This window comes from Syngnathus leptorhynchus, chromosome 11 (genome assembly GCF_054491065.1).
Source record: "Syngnathus leptorhynchus isolate UIUO chromosome 11, UIUO_Slep, whole genome shotgun sequence".
In the NCBI taxonomy this organism is placed as follows: Eukaryota; Metazoa; Chordata; class Actinopteri; order Syngnathiformes; family Syngnathidae; genus Syngnathus; species Syngnathus leptorhynchus.
The window spans coordinates 6981652-7000881 of record NC_141205.1 but is presented as its reverse complement, the minus strand read 5'-3'; the positions used below and the strand labels follow the sequence as shown (position 1 = coordinate 7000881).

Sequence of the window (19230 nt, the reverse complement as noted above, 5' to 3'; positions counted from 1 at the left end):
AGCTTGGCATCCATGTACTTGTCTTAAGGAGCGAATACCAGTCTTCTTTCAAGATATCGGTACTTTCGGCGATAGCCGATACCGGTATTATCCTCTCTCTGGTGGTCATTTGAAATTCAGGAACTAGAAAATTTCCATTAATTTCGTGCAATTTTAAACAAAACTGCTGGACTCAATATATCCATCTTTATTTAAAATAATCTGTCATTGTTTTTTGGGAGGAGGTGTAAAAATACTAGTGGTATCGGCACTTGGTATCGGTAAATTCTCAAGATCCTACTCGTGCTAAAATGTCATACTAAACGAGTGAAAAACTGCAAGACATGGGAAAAAAACATTAGTAAAAGCGGATGAGGAATGTCCTAGGACCTCAAGGTGAATGAATGCTCCATTGGCTTTCTGTGCAGCGCAGTGCGATACTAACTCATTGCACAGGGCTGCATCTGTGTTTGCATATCAATGACAAGGATACCCCGATGAGATGAAGTGACGTGATGGATGAAGTAACAGCGGTCAAGGAGAGGATGGAGAAAAACTAAGAGCAGAAAAAGATGGTAAGTGAGAGAGAGGAGAGGGACAAGCATCCCAGACCCCGCCTTGTGCGGTGTTGGGAAAACACAGTCTGTCTGTATCCATGGAGACAAAGTCTGATTGGAATGAGACAGAGACGAGAGGTGCGAGGTGGAGGCGGTCCGCTGAAAAACAAGGTCATAGCGCTTCTCTTTCTCTCCTTCCGCTCTGCGACTTGGCATCAACAAAGGGATGTTATGTAACAGCTATTTATACTCGCACTCCCATTCCCTCACCCCCTCCCTCATGTCGCGCATGCAGCGCCACATGCAAACCAAAATGGAGCAGCTCTGCCTTCTCCTTTGGCTCCGTCGGCCATCTTTGCGTATTTACAAAATGAGAGCACAACTGTAATTTTTCGGGGACTTTTCACAACACTGGCACTGCGTGTTGTTGCCAGGAGGTCAGCTGAAGACGAATGACAATTTGTCACAACACTTCCAGGAAATCTAATCAAAGCTGGAATGTGTCAAAACAAGTCTGAAAAGTTGTCAAGTGCACTAGCTTTTGTATGAAGGCATTTGCTGAAGGAGTACTCGGGTCGGCCGTTTATTTCGGTGTGCTCTGAAGGTCATGAGTAAATAGTTAACCGTGTCGCGGGAGAACAACATGCAAGAAGCGTGCTCGACTTGATGGGTCAACTGATACCAAAGGTTAACTTTGGCTAACCAAAGCTGAAACTTTTCTTTCGGGGAAATAGTGTGAGATTGTGAAAACAGCTTAGGTAGACTCAATTTATTGATTTGGTTGGGTGACGACACACCGTTTGCACTGAGTGGAGGTTTTACAATTAAATAGCTACCTCATGATAAATGTTGACTAGACGGAAGAAATGAGCGCCAGTTACTCTTGAATCCCTCTACTGTGTCCCCCTCCTCGCCTCCCTTAGTCCTTCTCTCCCCACTGCCCCACTTCCGGAGGCCCAGCATGACCCACTTTAGACCGGCAAGAGAAGTCAAGGGAGTGGGAGAGCGAGGCGGAATGTTTTGAAGGCTGAGACATTCCTCATTGTTCATTCACGGAGGCTTTATGTAACAAGCCCATCACGTGATGCAGCAGTGCCGCAGCCGTGGGAAGCCAAAGCATTATCTCCGCCGCGGCGGCTTCTTTGCTCTAATCTGATTATGCGAGCCCCGTGATTGCACAACAACCCCATAGATGGGCGGACTGATCACAAGACACACTTCAACTGACAAACAGATACTTAATTGGGAAAAACAAACGAAGAGACAACCAAGATGTGCAACTACAAGCCTGAGCACTACTGAGATACAACTGAGGAAACTTAAATGTCATAACATCAAATGTAATGAAGTGGCTTTGGAGAATAAAAAACACACACGGTATGGGGGGGGGGGGGGGGTCCTCTCTTATGTAAAATTCATGGAGGCACACTGACCCATATACTCCAAGAACCATGCATTAGACTGCAGATCAACAAGCTGTGAAAATCTTGGTCACATGATTGGCTTGTGGACTGGGGTTGTACTGACCTGAATGGTGGTGTTGCCGCCCTCCAGCAGAGCAATAGCCAGCAGAATGCTTTCTTGGAAAACTCGGTCACTGGTAGTGTTCATGATAAGGTCAATCACCAGATCAGAGGCTCCCTCTTTGTCCAGGTGGCACTGGACCTCCGCTAGGCTCATTTCCCCACGACTCAGGCCCCCAGGGCCACCCAGCACTAGAAAACAGTTCAGGTCAATATGGGCAAAACAAGCATGTGACTGCAGTTCCTTAGAAGAATTCTATTAAGTCGAGCACATTTTTTCGTATGAGCTACTTTTATGAATTCACAAATAATTGTGTTTATTGGTGATACACTAGATACACCTAATTTCATATGTACCCCACTATTAATTACATTAAGACTTGCCATACATTAAGAAATTGGTACAATTTCTAAATAAGGGGTCCTGTCTTAATCTTAACACAGGTGTTAAGACTCCTGGATCAGATCAATAAAATTCAGCATGATTAATATTTAGAATACAGTATCATAGCAAGTCTAAGTATTATACGTTTTATTTAAAAAATATATTTAGTATTATTGTAAAACTGCAGGAGCACTTCTTGGCCAATGGTAATACGAGTTGTTTACCCTTTTTAGGTGGAGGATTTTCCCTAATTACAAGACAAATATTAACCAGTCAACAAATAATTATTTCAGGTTTTTTTTGTTTTGTTTTTTAATAACCCTCCCCGCAAAATGCACGTGACGATAAAATTCCCACTGTGCAGTACACATGCGAGAGAACGCTGGGTATTTCCGTATCAGGTAGAAAGCAAGTTTACACAGGTTTTGTGCATAGACATGCAACAAAGCACGTCACGCAAGTGATATTTCCAGAACCATTCACCTCGGATCACATGCCAGTGATTGTAAACACGGTTTTATTGTGACTGCCCAAAATAAGACATCGGTAGGTTATTCTAAAATGAGTCATACGCGTCACGTCGAGATGGCCTGCGTTGGTATTTTGACTGCAGCCTGTAAAACAATGACCGTGTTATCAAAGTGTGGTTGTGATAAGTGTGTGGCGCTGGTCATGCTCAAAGGGCAGGCCTGCGCAGAACTTTGAGAGTGATAAGAGCTCAGGGTCAGACAGATAGCGAGCGCCATCCTTGCCTAACATGCTAAGAGACATTTGTTTTACTACAACGACATCAGGCGTACATATTTTGGTCGACGATAAGGAAACATTCTTGATGGATTAGATGGCCGGTCACACGACAGACCTGACTGCTTTTTGCTGGGTCCTACGGGGCTGAGGGGGCCACTGCCGAATGACGTCAAGCTGTCCCTCCGCCCACCGCTGCGATGGAAGTTGCCATAGTAACGGTTCACCAGAATCTGCCTCAGTGCCTCGCCCTATCAGAGGCGGAGAAAAGGGAAAATGCAATGACATGATTGCAGCCATGTGGCAGGAGTGTGGCTGGTTAGGTAACAGAGGACAGTCATCATCCCTTTTGTGGACTGGACCTTCATCACAACACAATATTGTCAACACAGGAACAGGAATTCTTTAAACATTTCAAAGGTTTCAACATGAACAAAACTCACGTCATTTACCACCCACTGGACCAAAAGGGATGATTGCTAACATCAGTGACCCAGTCGAATGACATTTAAGGATGCGCTTTTTCACAAAGATAGACCTGAGGCCACATCTCTCTCTTTCACACTGTGACTCATCAACTGTTGAGCATTAAGCAGCACGATTTTGCTGTTGTCATAGCAACAGCAGCCCGTAGCTACCTGATGAGACCTCCCGTGGGACGTGACGGAAATGAAAAATGACGTGTGCGCGATTATGTGACAGGTCTGTCAAATTGCGCGGAACTCGATAGATTATTACGCAAGACCTGGTTCTCAAGTTTAATTGTAAATTTATTGCACAGGTTAGTCATGCTTTAAGGTCCAATCAAGTGACAATAAATCTTATCATCTTGCGACTTTTTCCAGCCACTTTTCTCACTGATAAAAACGTCCCAGATTTTGTTAGCAAACGTTTTGTTTTTGTATTTTTCTCTGGAGTTTAATCAGCAACATACAACCAAATTGCTGCGCTGCAGATGAAACTGATACTTGCTGACTTGACTCAAGCTGGAGTGCAGCTGCTGACTCTCACAAACTTGTCTCATGATTTTGTTTTGTTGTTGAGTTTGCCTGACCTCTTCCTTTCTGGGAGAAGAAATTGGTTATGGATGATGGCGCCTTCACAACAAGGCTTTATTTGAAGCTTATCCAAAAAAGAAGCTGCCAATGCACAAAACGTTCTTGGCTAAATTTCTGCAAAATCAAAATTGTGTGGCCTTATTGAGATTGATGACTTCTTCACATCTTGCTACAGCTACGTGTACGTACCCTTTTCTGGTCCTCCAACAACTTCTCAGGCTGGTTCTGATCCAGCTGCTGGGTGCAGTGATGGAGATTAGGCCAAACAGATGCAAGCACATGCTTTTAATTAGAAGACAGCACAACAAAATTAAGTCCATGCAAAAGGCCATGCAAAGGTCAACTGAGAGCGAGCCGTCATGCGTTTGGTTCTAAAAATTATATACGACACTGCTGAACTACAGGAATATGTACGACTTATAAACAAAATGTAAACAAATAACTTTGTTCTTATTCCCCAAATCAGTCACTGTGGTCCCTATTTTCGGAGCCAGGGAATCAAGTGGGCTGTGTTCACACCCACATCGGCGCAAACGCCTATTTCCTCTTGCACCCTTCCAGGAAAATGCTAAAAGAACGAAAACACCACCCACAAAAATAACGTCCCATAACTTTACTTTCCAGCTCACTGCCACAAGTCATCAACTTTAAAGCCATTTAGACCAAATTATGATGTTCACGCAAAGAGAGTCACATTACTTATTTTAAATCACCGAAACACATTTCTGATTGACGTCTACCTATGCATGGACCGCAAAAGAGGTGAAGTTAGCTGATACTATAACAAAAGGACGGCAGACGGGGAGGGGAAGTCAGACATTTGCAAAGCTAACACAACAAGAATTAGAGAACAAGAACAAACACTGACTCAAACAACTTCACCTTTAAAAGTCAAGGATGAGTAAATCCAATGATCATGACTCAAAAAGTTCAGAGAATGGCTGGATGAATAGAGTTTCGGTGTTTTCTGCATTGTGCATTGTTTGCAAATGCAAACACGGGGGATTCAAGTTACAAGATGATTTGAAGTATGATTATTTACCGTGTAGCATGTACAATAACATGACTAAGAGTTCTAAGAGGCAATGCTCAACATAAATTGTTATGTAAAAAAAGCAGGGGCAAGCTAGGCGAGGGGCACAAGGGGTTAGAGTTACATAATCAATCCAAAAGAAACCAGGTCACTAAACCAGTGACACAGAGCTGCTTAGAGCAGCCATCTGTCACCAAAACACAGAGTAGAAGGCAAAACAACAAACACTGACACTTTCACAAGTCAACTTGTCAGTCCAAGTCAAAATCAGGAGCCAATTATGCCACTGTGGACTTTTCTTGAGCTGTGCTGTGGTGGTACAGCACAATAATTTAGAATTTGCGATTTGAGGCTATTCCACTTCATCCCAGTCAAATCTCATCAGCAGCATTAAGTTGGAAGTTCATTCACAGGTCAACACACATCAGCACCAGGTATACCAAAGTATACAATAAAGTCACCACATAAAAACTAGAAAAAGCTTATTGGGCTAAGGGCATTCACATAAATACAGAAAGTAAGATGTGCCAACAATATTTTAATTATTAAACACTATTGTTTTGGTCTCATATGTAACGTAATATTAAATATTACTACCAACAAACTTGTGTAAAAACTACAACCAAGTCAATGGCTGGCACATCAAACCACGGAGCAGCAAATGTAGCAAAGACGTCGATATAGTTGATGGTCGTAAGTCAGACCACAAACACCACGGAGAAACCCCTTCACAGCTGCCACATCCGCCCTGACTGCAACACATTCTACCAAACTGGAAACTCCCCGGGATAAACCCCCTTTGGTTACAATCACAACACTCCGTTTGACAAAATGACGTACATGTGACAAGCATGTAGAAAAGAGGCCTTTGAAAGTAGCCAAACAAATACATCTTTGTGTGCTGGGGCTGAGACATAGAAGCACTGGTGTTCACCGCTAGCCTGCTTCCTATGGGCACTGCAGCTGACCTGCACTGCAAAAGCCAAAGTGGAAGAATCAACTTAATGCAGTAAAAAGCTCATAAAAGTTTGAAAACCAGATCCCATGATATGTTTGAGAGGGAGAAGGGAGGTGTAAGGCATGAAGCATGACTTACTCTAAATGAGAGCTTGCGTAATAGGACCGTGACCACGCATGCACACGCTCACGTGCGCACGCTCACGCGCTCACGCACGCGCGCACGCGCACACACACGCACACACACGCGCACACGCGCACACACGCACACACGCACGCGCACGCGCACACACACACACACACACACACACACACACACACACACACACACACACACACACACACACACACACACAGTGTCAAGGGAAACTCGAGTTTACTTATATAAGTCTGAGAGCCCATGCCCGTGACATTTGGCAATGACGTAGGTGCACCAATGTTGCTGTGGCAGTTGTAAACTCCCAAAATCTTTCATGACTTTATATTAAATAGTATCATATATATTTTTTTCATTTACACGATTCTGCCCTGATTTTTTATGGCGAGTCAGGAAAGTTCAAGGAGTTGTACCACAAAGACATATTTTCCCTTTAGGAAGAAATTCCCCTGGCGAGTTTATCAAACTTTCCCTGCCATGTTATTATGTGTCGCTGAAAGAATTCTTCCGGGATACTCCGCAGCTCCGTCGTCATGAAAACGTCCGTTCTTCTCGGCCAGGAATTAGGCAGCCATGATTTGTCCAGCCATGTGGCGCCTCTACTTCCAACCTGACATAGCAATTGCTGCAGGGTCGTTTATTTAAACTCACTGCTTGAAAACTTGTTTAGGTTTGAAATGCCTTTGGTAAAACCAGTCCTGGAACCTTTCTGAAAATAATATGTAGACATTATTCTTCCACATGCACATAGTCTGTTTACTACACAAGAAGTCAGCTTGTGTAGGAGCAGCATGGAGAATTTAGTATACCGGAGTTAAATAAAGACTTGTGTCACAGGTTAATAGCAGTCTGAATGTGAAAGAAGAGATTCCAAATATGCAGACTGACAAATACATTTTGGCACTACTGCCATTTTTAAGAGATACAACACATGACAGGTGTGCATGTGGGTCTGTAAGTGTGTGTGCATGTATGTGTGTGTTAGGGGGAATCGACTCTCATGCCCAACCGCATACCCCGCACATCCTCATAACCCCATTTTTAGAGACAGGTGCGCCCCCCCCCCCCCCCCCCACACACACACAAATACACACAGACAAGCTAAATGGCTCCAGCTCACTTATATCCTCCACAATTGTAGCTGAAGGTCAAACAGCAGCGGAAGGGCTGAGTTCCAGGAAAGAGAGAGAGGGGGAGGTGGGGGGGAGATGCCGGGTTCTTATGTAACCTCAGGCCAGAATTGGAAGGGGCCCAGGAATCGTGCAGTTTGCAGGCAGGGAAACTAGGACACAACCTCAATGACTGCTACTGTCGTCACACTTGCACACATCTCATTAATACGTGCATATGGCACGCCACGCACACGCACGCACGTTCACAGTGTCCCCTATCGGCACTGAGAGGACGTGCAGGGGGAAACACCCTACTCATGGTTGAAGACATATATGAGAGCACATATGAGAACTCTTTGGATTATATTGCTTCTTCACCACTATCAACTGAAAGCGCCTCTATTTATAAACAAATCCCTCCACAACATGTAGTAATCCAATTTTGCAACGTCTCTTACTTTGCTTGATCATATTTTATACTTATCTATTATTTGCCAGCAAATATTGGGCTATGTGATTGTTTATACAACAATAAAATGATTTAATTAAAGCCCAACATTGCATAAAATGGCTGTGCACAGTGGATACATGCTTATGTAATGTTTGTTCGGATAATCTGGCAAGTAACCCACAAACAAGTAAATTACTAAACACACACACACACGCCTCCCATTTTCTACTATTGCGACATTGGCGCTCATCCCTGAAATCAAGCACTCAACTACGGCAGCATCTAAAGTCAGTACGGATACAAAAGCAGCTACAAGAACCGAGGACACAAAGTAAAGAAGTAATAACCTTAGTCATATCTATCTCATCATCAAAGGCCTTGAGCTGAAAGAGAGCAGAGGGTTTGCGGGGTTAGATAACAGGCCGGGAAGCGCAGGCAGAGGTCAACAACACAGCGTGACATGTTAGTTAAGTGAATGATTTGGACAAGGTCCTCCAATACAGTCGCTCATAAAAGAGGGTTTTGTGAATACATGCGACCTGCTGTTTAAATTTGTCACATTTGGCAGAGGGTTGGCTGAAAACATATAGAGAGAATCTTGATATATGACAAAAATTGAAGGGCCGAAACCCTTCAAATTAGGGGAAATAATGGTATTGTTAGATCCATTAAAACACAACAATTTGGAATATACTTTGTAGAAACATCAGCACTCAAAAACAAATATATACTTTTCATGGTATTTTGTTTCATTCAGATTGGAGTAATGGAATAATTCTTGCCTTGGGGCCTAAACTGATCCAATTTTGTGCATCATGACATAACACCATAGAAATGTTTTAGGCCACTGCTAACTGTTGATTCAATTGCCTTTTTTTCATCAGAGCTATTCAATTTGAAAAACTGTCAAAATAACATTTACTTTTTAGCTAATATGACAAACAGTAAATGTGGCATGCATGAATTTTTAAAACAGGAAATTTAATTTGTATATATACAGACAATATAATCTGTATCAAATATTCAAAAGTATTTAAAGCTTCACTGCAACATTTTGAAAAAATATATTTGAAAGACCACTCACGTTAGCTTGAGAACAAAAATGACATTAATCCTTGAGTGCCCGAGTAGAGAATGGCGTATCTGGTGAGTGTGTCCTACCTTCTCTCCATAACCACGGTCTTTCGTCATCATCTCTCGAAGTGTTTGCAGAACTTTAATGCACAGTCTCTCCTCATTTTCCTCTAGCAGCTGCTTGGTGTGCTTGATCAGCCTACACAAATACAATAATTAATATCTTTGTTTTTTCCCTCAATCCAAATTGATGGCTATTAATGTCTTACTTGCAGATGAAACCTCCACTTTCACACTTTTTGCGCGACTCAGTGTTTTCTGGGAAAAGCAGCTCAGGCCGATGCAACACATCCACAAGGACGGACAACTCGGCTTGGACCAACGGACGGAGACGGTCCTCCAGCGCTGACACGATGTCCTGCGTCCCGCACAAACGCTGTTAGCACTCGTTCAAACCGGGTCGAACCGATAAACCCGCCGTACCTGCAACCGCTCGATGATATTTCTGTAGTCCCGTGACGCTGTCACTACAGAGTCTTTCCTGGCGGCGTTACGAGCAGACAGTCTCCAGCTCATTGCCGTTTTCTGCACAATGTTGTTGGACTTCACAAACAAGTTGTTCACTTGGTTGTCAAGGTCCACGGGGATGGCGATGGCTCTACCTTTGGCTGGCGGGGATGCACAAACGTCAATGGGTAACTGCTTTTCATGGCAGGCAATTGGATTTTTTCCAGTATTCATCTTACCAACATCTGAAAGGACTTTGATACAATTCTCCACTGAGCCTTTCTGGACAGGGAACAACCAGTTGCAGTGGTAGACCCTGAACACTGCCTGCAACAGCTGCACAAAGACTGGCTGTCTGGTCTGAGAAGAAAAACATCTTGAGAAGCAAGTCATTTCTTCACATGATGATCAATATTGTTTTTCTACAGCACATGTCCCCTTTAGGATTTATTTGGGCGAAAGTACACATTCTATATATATTCCATAATAATATTTTTTTTTTTTGGGGGGGGGGGTAATTTAGTGGCGCTATGCAAGTGTTCCACATAGCCCTTAAAAGAATTCCTGAACAAGCACACACCTAAAAACCCAAAGCTTGGCCATGCACAGCTCATAGAAACATGGACATTTGTCAAATCAATGCCTCTTAACACCTATAACACCGACAGTACGTGCGTTCCACCCTTATTGACAAACAAATACCTGGAATATTTTCCCCAATAGAGAAGCCTGTGGCAGAGAATACAAGCAGGAAAGAAATGAAATATTACAAATTGTGACATGCAGATGCTAGTATATGCCAAGTCTGTTGTAAATACAGTCATTGGTGTGAATTACACACGATTACCTAATCGGTGCCTGTTGGTGAAGGCTGTCCAAGTTGTTATCTAAAATCAAAATTTTGGAGGCAGCCAAGCTACATTTTTCATGCAAAGCTGCATTTATTCATGACTTTGGGGGGGCTTAAATAAATAAACAAACAAATAAATAAATAAATAAATAAATAGAGTGGCATCAATCAGCTTGAAGTATCTTTTTTTTTTTTTTTGTTATAAATTGCTGACTAAACTGCTCCATACTGTAAAGTGTGTTGACCTGACCAAGCGCTCATATCTCAAGTCTGTGCTTGCGAGTCAAAGTAAAAAAACATTCTCTTAAATCTGCCCGACATGGCTATTACCTAAGGTAACTTCAACGGACTGCACAGTTCTAATCTAAACATCAGAGCAGGGGCTATTCAGTTACAATTACGTGAGGGGGACCTAATAGGCAAGTACTTGCAGCCATACTTACATTATGTCTGATGGCTGCCTGGAGCACAGCATAGACATTAATAGACTGGAGGTTGTGCAATCGTTATTAAGCAAGAGAAAAACATAAATCTAATCTAGCAATGCGTCTCATGTTAGCCGTGCTTCTTGGAAAAGTCATTCACCCCTCTTAATGATAGATATCTGAGACTGGGAGAAACAAGAGAGGAACGTCTGACATGCCAGGCAGGAGGATCCGTGGGTTAGCGCAGGACAGCGGGGACTTCACCATTCAGTTTTAACAGTCGGTATTTTTGGGCAGCCATTTCATTACGTAAAACAAAATAATCGAAGATTTACTGCTCAAGACATTTCCTATAATTATTTCATTTAGGAAACATTCATATCAATATGCAGCACTTTAATTCTATAGTAAAATTTGGACAATAAAATAAAAAAATTATAAATTTATATATATATAATATATACAATACTATATATATATATATATATATATATATATATATATATATATATATATATATATTTATTTATTTATTTATTTTATTATTTTTTTTTACATGGAAACATTCATGTTGTTCATGTGGTTCTAATTTTATACCTGCAAGGTGGTGCTCTGGTCAGAAAAAGGCGAGCTAAAAAACGTGGTGACAATGCTCATGACTGTCTCAGTCACGTAACGCTCCAGGATGGTGTCGGCGTGCTTGCGATCGCTTGTATTGTTGCAAATCTGCAAACAAGCAAAAAAGAAATAAAAATCATGTTTAGTTGATGCACCATTGCTTTCCCGATCTATTCAATCACGTTACCTACTCTGCAAATGTCAACCAGGAAGTTCTCAAAGAGTTTCCACATGTGGTTGGAAGTGTAAATTTCCTTCATTTCAACCTCGGTGTCCACATAGCAGTGGTTGAGGAAGTTGATATAGGCAATTTTGACCTGATGTGAAATGAGACATTGCAGTTTAATAATTGGTGGGAGAAGGACTTGTTAGATTTGCATTCCACTCACTTCTGGGATGCAGTCCTCATTGGTCACCACTCGCACGATGTCATCCAGCGGCAGCAGCGAGTTACATTTGATCTCCGTGTAGACGTTCTTACCCTCCGTGCAGACGGCTAAAAGCTCCACCAGGTGAATATGGTACATCAGTGGACTGTTCTCATCCATGCGATCCCGCTCCGATCGCATCATCTGCACCAGTGTTTGAAAGGAGGCGCGATCATTGTAGAAGACCAAAACGTCTTCACCCGCATTCACCAGCTGTGAAACACAACAACAGACTTAAGGACAAAACATCAACTCAGATGCTAACAGGTGCAAACGGCGTATCACCTCGGCCATAACGATGTCCTGACACTTTTTGATGAACTTATTCTCTGCTTTGACGATTGTCTGCAGAAATTTTAAGTACTGGACATTGCGTCCATGTGTCTCGATGCAGTGGACAAAGTGTTGGACCACGCGCTCATTGATTTCACTGCACAGCTGGAAGTTGTTCATGAAAATATGCTGCATGGTGATGGCTTCCAAAATCTGGAAACAAACAAAAAAATAAACGTTGCATGATTTGAAACCATGACTTGCTTTTAATGCATTAATAGCTCACCCCGGGGTTGAGGAAGAGATTAATGTGCTTGTGAAGCAGAGCTTGGTTCTGCTGGTTCCCGGCACAGAAGTTTTGAAGGAACTGATGCGCTAACCGCATGATATCCTGCATGCGTAAATCTTCACCCTGGAATGAAAAAAAAATGTTGGATTTTTTTATTTAGACTAGCAAAAGATTACTCAGTAGAAATTCACCTTCTCATACGGGATCTGTAGCAGCTCAAGGACGACGGCATGAGCCCCCATGTTCCTCAGTAACCTCTGTTGCTGCTTCCTGCTCTTCCTACCTGAGTGACCCTCCTGGACACAAAGCCTACAGAGGCGCAGGAGGATCTAACGAACAACAGAAAATATGAAGTGATCATTATTTTAAAAAAATATTTTGCTGGATAACGCTTACCTCTTTTACCACCCTGTAATTGTAAGTGCTGGTGCTCTCTGGTTTGTTTGGCTTTTCGACTCCTCCAGACTCCCCCTAAGATAGATGAGACACAAATGAGCAAGGTATTTAAACATGGAAATTTTATCCACGCTTCTTCTTCTTATGACCTTTTTATGTTGAGACTCATTGGCCATCCCCTCTCCTGTATCCAAGACCTCATCTGGACCCTGCCTTTTGTACACCCATAGCTCAGACTTCTCCACAATGGAGCGCAGTTGGTCCAGGTCAAACTTAATTTGTTTGTAGTTCTCCACATCTTGGCTGGTGACTAGCAACTGGACCTGGTGACAAGGTCAAGGAGGAGGACTGTAAAGACCAAACAACCTGAGCTACACGGACACTTTTGTATCATGTGCGACAATACCTGCTTGAATGCCTGAAGGACCTCCTGCCTTTGACTGAAATGCCGAAAAAGCAATTGGAGGGCCCGGGAAACCAGAGGGGGATAGTTGTGCATGGTCAAGTGAAGAAGGACTCTCAGGAAAGTCCGTCCGCCTTGATCATCCAGGTCCAAGGGGGTGTTCTCTTCACTGGCCGCACAAAATTACACAAAATTACTGCTTTGATTTGTAATTGCTATCCTCAAATTGTAATTACCTTCCACCAAATATCCCTTCGGCCTGCTCTTCTATGTGCTCAAAATCCAGTGCTCCTAAAATGGCACAACTAAGTGACGTCACCAATTTCTATGTGTGTTAGAGACAAACGTTCATCTCATCTCACCTGGCATATTATTTGGACCTTCAACTGTTCCAGTTATCGATAACTCACTTTGGGAGTTGCTCTCATCAAACTCCCTCTTGAAGATGGACAGCAGACAGGAGATCCTGTAGTCCAGGCGGACGTTTAATATGAACTGCGTAGAAGAGCAAATCATAAAATTAGCTGTTTTTATTTTTGGAGGTCATCGCCATTGCTTGTCACGTACCTGCAAGATCTCAATGATCTTCAGCTTGGTGTCCATGACCAAAATATCTTGTTTCTCCGGTTCAGTCTGAGTCTTGACAGCGCTTCTGTTGGCGCTGCTATTTGATGTTGTGGGTAGAAAACCGCCACCTCGAAGGACCACTTGTGACATCAGCTCCCCAACGCCATGAATGGACCTTATCACATTACTGCCTGGAAGAACATACAAATACATTCAAAAAGAAAAAAAAAATGTATAGAAATCTGTTGTTAGTTAATTTGCCCTCGTAATTGCTATTCCGGGTTTCATACCTTTGCTCTCATCTCCCTTTTCCAGCTTATTGAAAGAGAAAATTGTGCTCACATGGACACAATCTAGAATAGCTAGCAGGATCTTGGTGAGTCTTAGTAAGTCACTGAAGTTATAAAATCCAAAATAAATCAGATTCCTGGACAAATTTACCACCTAAAAAAAAACAGGAAGTGATCATTTTATTTTTATAATCAGAATGTGTGCTATGATGTGTTTTATTGGTCAAACTCACCTCAAAGGTGAGCTTATTTTTTTCTTTATCTGCAAAAGGAAAACTCTGGCAAACCACATCTCTGAGGTAGTTCTCGACAAACTCCATCGTCTGTGAGAATCGCTCCTTAATTTCATCTTTGAATGTGCCGTCATTGTCGTAACTACATAGAAAACACAAAAAGGATGAAAACACACACAAACATGACGACTTGCACATTTTTGCCCATCAACTCACTCGTCGATTGCAATTTCTGATGGGATCTCCGACCACAGTCGTGCGTATTTGACGGGCGTGACCTGTTCCTGGGGATCACGGTCGACGTGCATGTGCAGCATCATACGGCAAAACGAGGCTCGCAGATCATAAGGCAAGTCTTCGTCTGACATGCAGCGCAAGATCAAGTCGACATCTAGCTGGCCGGAGATCTTGTTAATCGCCAGGTACTGCCTGTCCAAACACATCCTGGCAAACAGATTCAGCTGGTACCTGCCAAAGGACAACAATTACAATAAAACTGAGCTCTTTTTTTTTTTTTTTTTTTTTTTTTTTTTTTTTTTTTAAATCGGAAGGCCAGAAGTACCTATAGTAACTGATGACCTCCTGGTCCTCCTTTTGACCCTCCTTGGCATCCTGCGCCAACTCCCTAATGCTTTTGCTACGGATCTCTTTATTGCTGTCCTTCCAGAACAACCACACTTCCTCCTCATCTTCCTCCGACTCCTCAGAGTTGTCCCCGAGCGCTTCCCCTTCAATCTCAAATCTTGACAGCACTAGTCTGCAGCAGGAAAATTTGAGGGAAAAAAAAAAAGAAGAAGATACATTTCCTAGTAAATGATCAAGCAGGGCTATTTTGGGCTCCCTATTCGAGGAAAGAACACTTACTTAGTTTCAATTAGTATGTCTCCGTTAGTGGGATCCAGCACAGCATTGCAAATCAGCTCTTGCGTCACAGGAATGGATTTATTCATGGACACGCACAAGTCCGACAAGTAGTCCAAGAACCTAGACAGAAACACAACAAAAATCAACAACATAAATCATTCATTTATTAGAATCAAGTCAATGGTTCATCACGCAAAGCAGTTTTACCAACCTGGGCTCACGATTCTTGCGGACCAGGCTGACAAATGTGTCAATCTCTGCAGCAGTAATGTGTTTCTCCAGTAACTTGCGGTTGTTATGGAGGAGAGCTGTGATAGTGTCTTCTGCCAGAACATCATAGCCAATTTGTTTCTGCATGAAGCGAAATTGCTTGGCAATATACTCCTGTGGATGCAAACAGGCAGACAATGAGTTCTCCATAAAGACGTGAGTTATTTCACTTGCAAATCAAGAACCGCTAGAACTCTACCTGGTTCTTGCGGTAGTCTTGTTGGGAGTGACGTAAAACCCGGTAACACAATCGGCAGATGTGCCGGAAGGGGGCGTGGCGCTGGTCGGCGAGTTCCTCCAATCGAAGCATTGGGCCATCGCCGCTGTCAGTAAAAGGGGCTTGAAGCAGCTTGAAGATCTAAATCCAATAAAGGATTCAAACATATCTTCAAAGGTCTGACAAGAATTTCTATGACGTGCTGAACTAATATTGTTACCTGTTTGAGAATATTCTGTTCTCTCATGAGTTTCTGCCTTTCTCGGTTTGGTTTGTTGACTGTGATCTCGAGAACATCTTGTCCATTGTTGGGAATGTCAACAACAAAGAACACCAGATCTTCTAGAAGTTTTGTAACTGCTCTGGTTTTTTCCGAGAAAGAGAGGGAGAGAAAAAAAAAAAATCAACCTAATTTCAACGAACAAATAGCAGCTTTGACTCGGTACCTCCTCTCATTTTGTGTGATGGTGCCTTTCTCAAGCTTTCCAGCGATAGACGCCAACACTTTACTGGCATCGTTGGCAAAGTCGAGGTCTCGTACTTCAGCTGGGGAAACGGGTACAATCGCAAAGGCCTCTTTGTCCTCTTTCAGTGCGGACGTGCCAATCTGTGATTTGCAAAGGAATGTCAGAGACAAATATGGACTCACCAAACTCACATCAGTTGCTCGCTAACGTTTTGTCGCACACTTACGCGAAGCATGACGGGTTTTTCCTCCTCTTTGTCGATGGGTTGGTTGGTGCTGTGAACCCATGTGTTGGTGCACAAGTGTCTGAGGCGCACGTATGAATTCCTGAAATCACATTTCCAGATTTTTAACATATAGTTTTGCGACTACTGTATAGCCAAAAGCGCTCATACAGTGAGTCTGAGGGCAAGTGAAATAGAAGCTGAATATAAACAAAGGCACATGTTGCGCAACAAGATGGAGAAACAAGGTCAGGCCATCAGGTTGCACGTGAAGCCAACGATTTACTCGTGTACCTGGGTACGAGCGAGTCCCCTCCTCTTAATGTGGTGGGGTCCAGCTCAAATATGGAAGAAATGTCATTTCCATCGGGGACGGAGACAAGTGTGTACATGACTTTATCGGGTACATTTCTCAACCGGGTCCGCAAGGCCTCTTGCTCCGAATCATGCTGGAAGCAGAAAACATGCAGTGTCAACATTCAAAAGAAATGCAATCTGCTAATCCTGCATTTAATGGAAAACAAAGGTAAGCAGCTTTGTCAGAGAAAGAAGGGTTTACTGCGGTTTTACATACAGCGAGGGGATTTCTAGGAATTGAGTGTGGGCGGGGCAGCAGGAAATGTAGATTGCAAAAGCATTATTGCTCTGACAACAAAATAAATGCTTCACGAAATAAAAATGAATTTTTCCAGTCGAAAGTCAAATGATGACTTTATTAATGCGTTAATGAGGCTAATAGACTTAATTACAATAAATTGCCAGCAATAAATTGGAAACTTGCGAAATCTGATATTCAGATAGACATCTTAATGACTTTCTTGAATGTCTTTCTTCACTCAGTGCAATTTGAAGGTCCGCCTAATGCAGTGGATAAATGTATGCATGCATTTAAATAAGCCATACATCTACAAAAACAACAATAAATGCTATCATGTTTGCCTGATTTGTTTTATTTCATTCCATTTTTTTTTAATACTATTATGGATGCAGTGAACGCCAAACCAAGAGTGCTCCAGTCGTGAACACTGAAGGAGCATTATTAGTAGATGACTGCCATCTACTGGTCATAAATAACCACAAATGTGAATACAGTGTAGTACTGAAACAGTCAAAAAGTCTGCCCTTGTTTAATTATGTATTTGTTTGAAATATCAAGATCATTTTGCTTGTTGTGGGAGTGAAACTACTTCATATGCTTACTGAGGCACGTGACTCCAGGCCCTCCTCTTCATATTCTGGATTCACCTATAAATACACAAAACACATTTTATTCAGGTTTGACTTCTCAAAATCCAATCGGACAAATTATTTTACATTGCACTCTTTTGTGGTGGACTGACCTCTGCAGCAAGGTAATGTCCGGTGGCCAAGTGTTTAAACCTGAACAGACTGTTCCAGTAGCCGGCCCCGCCTCGGCAGGGATCGTGTTGTACGACCTGATGTGTGCACAGTTCGACTGTTACAGGCGGTTTTGAACAATTGCCCAGGAATGACTTTTTCTTCTCACCTCTATTTCCCAAAGGGCTTTGCTACTGGTTGCCGAGGTAGCCGACTGCCGCCCGGTGGTGCGAAGGAACACGTATTGTTTTTTTCTGTGATCATCGCAAGTGAGGAATTTTTCTTGCTCGGCGTGAAACAAGCGTACCACATCGCCCTGGCAAGAAGCACAAAGATTTTTTATTTTTTATTTACCAGCTACGTTGTAAGATTAAAGGGACAACATGTAATGTGTGGATATCAAAGATGTCATCATTTTTAATGAAATAAAAATTGTGAGCCTGACTTGAATTTTGTCAACAAAGACTGATATTATAGATCACAAAGTTAGAATTAAAAATATTTGGGTCATGGTGTAAGATAATAAAATTTACTTAGGACAATTTATTTTTCTATTATCTGTAAAGAAAGAAATGGCACAAATTATTGAGAAAGGATTAAAACCAAAAGGCATTGGCCATGTGGTGATTTTTTAATGTGATTCAAATAATATGACAATGATACTAATGGTCCTAAATTAAAAGGAAAAAAAGGTGATGTGTCGCCATTTGACAAACCCCTTTTAAGATGATCTCCTGATTGTCGCTCCATTTCATGAACAAGACGATCTTCCAGCTTGTGTTGCAGTTGACTGAATTCACCTTAAAAAAACAAAAAACAAGGAGAGTCTGATGTCACTGAAGGAATCATCTCAAATCTATTTACAGTTGAAGTACTATTGTAGTGTTTTGAATTGTTTCGCCACTCCACAACCAAACACGGCCATGAAGAAATCAAAAGCCACATCAGTACCACCGGACCTCGTTGCATCCCGGGTTATCCACGAGTTGGTGTGTGCTGGCGTGGAGTGGTTGGCCTGCGTTCACCGGGTTCAAGACCACTTTGTCGCCGATCACCACCTGCCATCACACAAAACACCATCAACATGAAATAAAAACATAAGAAAGTTGCCAACAGCTATGCTAACTATAATAGTGGTGATTGTTTATGACGGTAATGTGGATTTGATGGACTTTTTTTTTAAAGCAGCAATGAGTCCCTTGTGAAACTCAAGTTGATAATCAGTCCTCCTGCAATAGCTAAAATGAGTTTGTGAGGAGCTTACACGAGCTACTTATTGACTGGGTGCAAGCCGACAACAAGGTACTAGTGCCAACAAGGGATTCGTGACCCAGGTAAAATCCCACTGGGCTGGCAGAGCTCAATGAATACGGTCGATGCAATCTGATTGGTGACTCGTACACTAAAGCTTACTTGTTGTTCTGTTGTGTGTGTGTGTGTGTGTGTGTGTGTGTGTGTGTGTGTGTGTGTGTGTGTGTGTGTGTGTGTGTGTGTGTGTGTGTGTGTGTGTGTGTGTGTGTGTGTGTGAGACACTGTTTTTCC

General features: G+C 42.4%; 1 protein-coding gene across 14 annotated transcripts in view; it reads right to left on the bottom strand.

The window, feature by feature from the left end:
• Positions 1 to 19230, bottom strand: part of LOC147049162 (inositol 1,4,5-trisphosphate-gated calcium channel ITPR1) — a 40481-nt gene that overhangs the window by 13633 nt on the left and 7618 nt on the right. The window contains exons 7-44 of one of the 14 annotated variants that reach the window (XM_085923317.1): positions 18648 to 18746; positions 18405 to 18488; positions 17858 to 18004; positions 17691 to 17786; positions 17551 to 17595; positions 16645 to 16799; positions 16354 to 16453; positions 16107 to 16267; positions 15881 to 16022; positions 15643 to 15801; positions 15385 to 15557; positions 15174 to 15293; positions 14872 to 15066; positions 14526 to 14777; positions 14310 to 14451; positions 14077 to 14230; positions 13787 to 13977; positions 13582 to 13714; positions 13456 to 13510; positions 13223 to 13388; positions 12966 to 13139; positions 12817 to 12891; positions 12612 to 12749; positions 12418 to 12543; positions 12144 to 12344; positions 11820 to 12071; positions 11622 to 11747; positions 11410 to 11538; positions 10240 to 10266; positions 9777 to 9897; positions 9514 to 9698; positions 9300 to 9448; positions 9118 to 9229; positions 8304 to 8339; positions 4436 to 4528; positions 3307 to 3439; positions 3017 to 3058; positions 2064 to 2251 (exon numbers count right to left, since the gene is read on the bottom strand). In XM_085923317.1, the coding sequence (XP_085779443.1) occupies positions 2064 to 2251; positions 3017 to 3058; positions 3307 to 3439; positions 4436 to 4528; positions 8304 to 8339; positions 9118 to 9229; positions 9300 to 9448; positions 9514 to 9698; positions 9777 to 9897; positions 10240 to 10266; positions 11410 to 11538; positions 11622 to 11747; positions 11820 to 12071; positions 12144 to 12344; positions 12418 to 12543; positions 12612 to 12749; positions 12817 to 12891; positions 12966 to 13139; positions 13223 to 13388; positions 13456 to 13510; positions 13582 to 13714; positions 13787 to 13977; positions 14077 to 14230; positions 14310 to 14451; positions 14526 to 14777; positions 14872 to 15066; positions 15174 to 15293; positions 15385 to 15557; positions 15643 to 15801; positions 15881 to 16022; positions 16107 to 16267; positions 16354 to 16453; positions 16645 to 16799; positions 17551 to 17595; positions 17691 to 17786; positions 17858 to 18004; positions 18405 to 18488; positions 18648 to 18746 (5076 nt within the window). The remainder of the gene's footprint in view (positions 1 to 2063; positions 2252 to 3016; positions 3059 to 3306; positions 3440 to 4435; positions 4529 to 8303; positions 8340 to 9117; positions 9230 to 9299; positions 9449 to 9513; positions 9699 to 9776; positions 9898 to 10239; positions 10267 to 11409; positions 11539 to 11621; positions 11748 to 11819; positions 12072 to 12143; positions 12345 to 12417; positions 12544 to 12611; positions 12750 to 12816; positions 12892 to 12965; positions 13140 to 13222; positions 13389 to 13455; positions 13511 to 13581; positions 13715 to 13786; positions 13978 to 14076; positions 14231 to 14309; positions 14452 to 14525; positions 14778 to 14871; positions 15067 to 15173; positions 15294 to 15384; positions 15558 to 15642; positions 15802 to 15880; positions 16023 to 16106; positions 16268 to 16353; positions 16454 to 16644; positions 16800 to 17550; positions 17596 to 17690; positions 17787 to 17857; positions 18005 to 18404; positions 18489 to 18647; positions 18747 to 19230) is intronic. The other 13 variants (XM_085923321.1, XM_085923322.1, XM_085923320.1 and 10 more) reach the window with 13 other exon arrangements.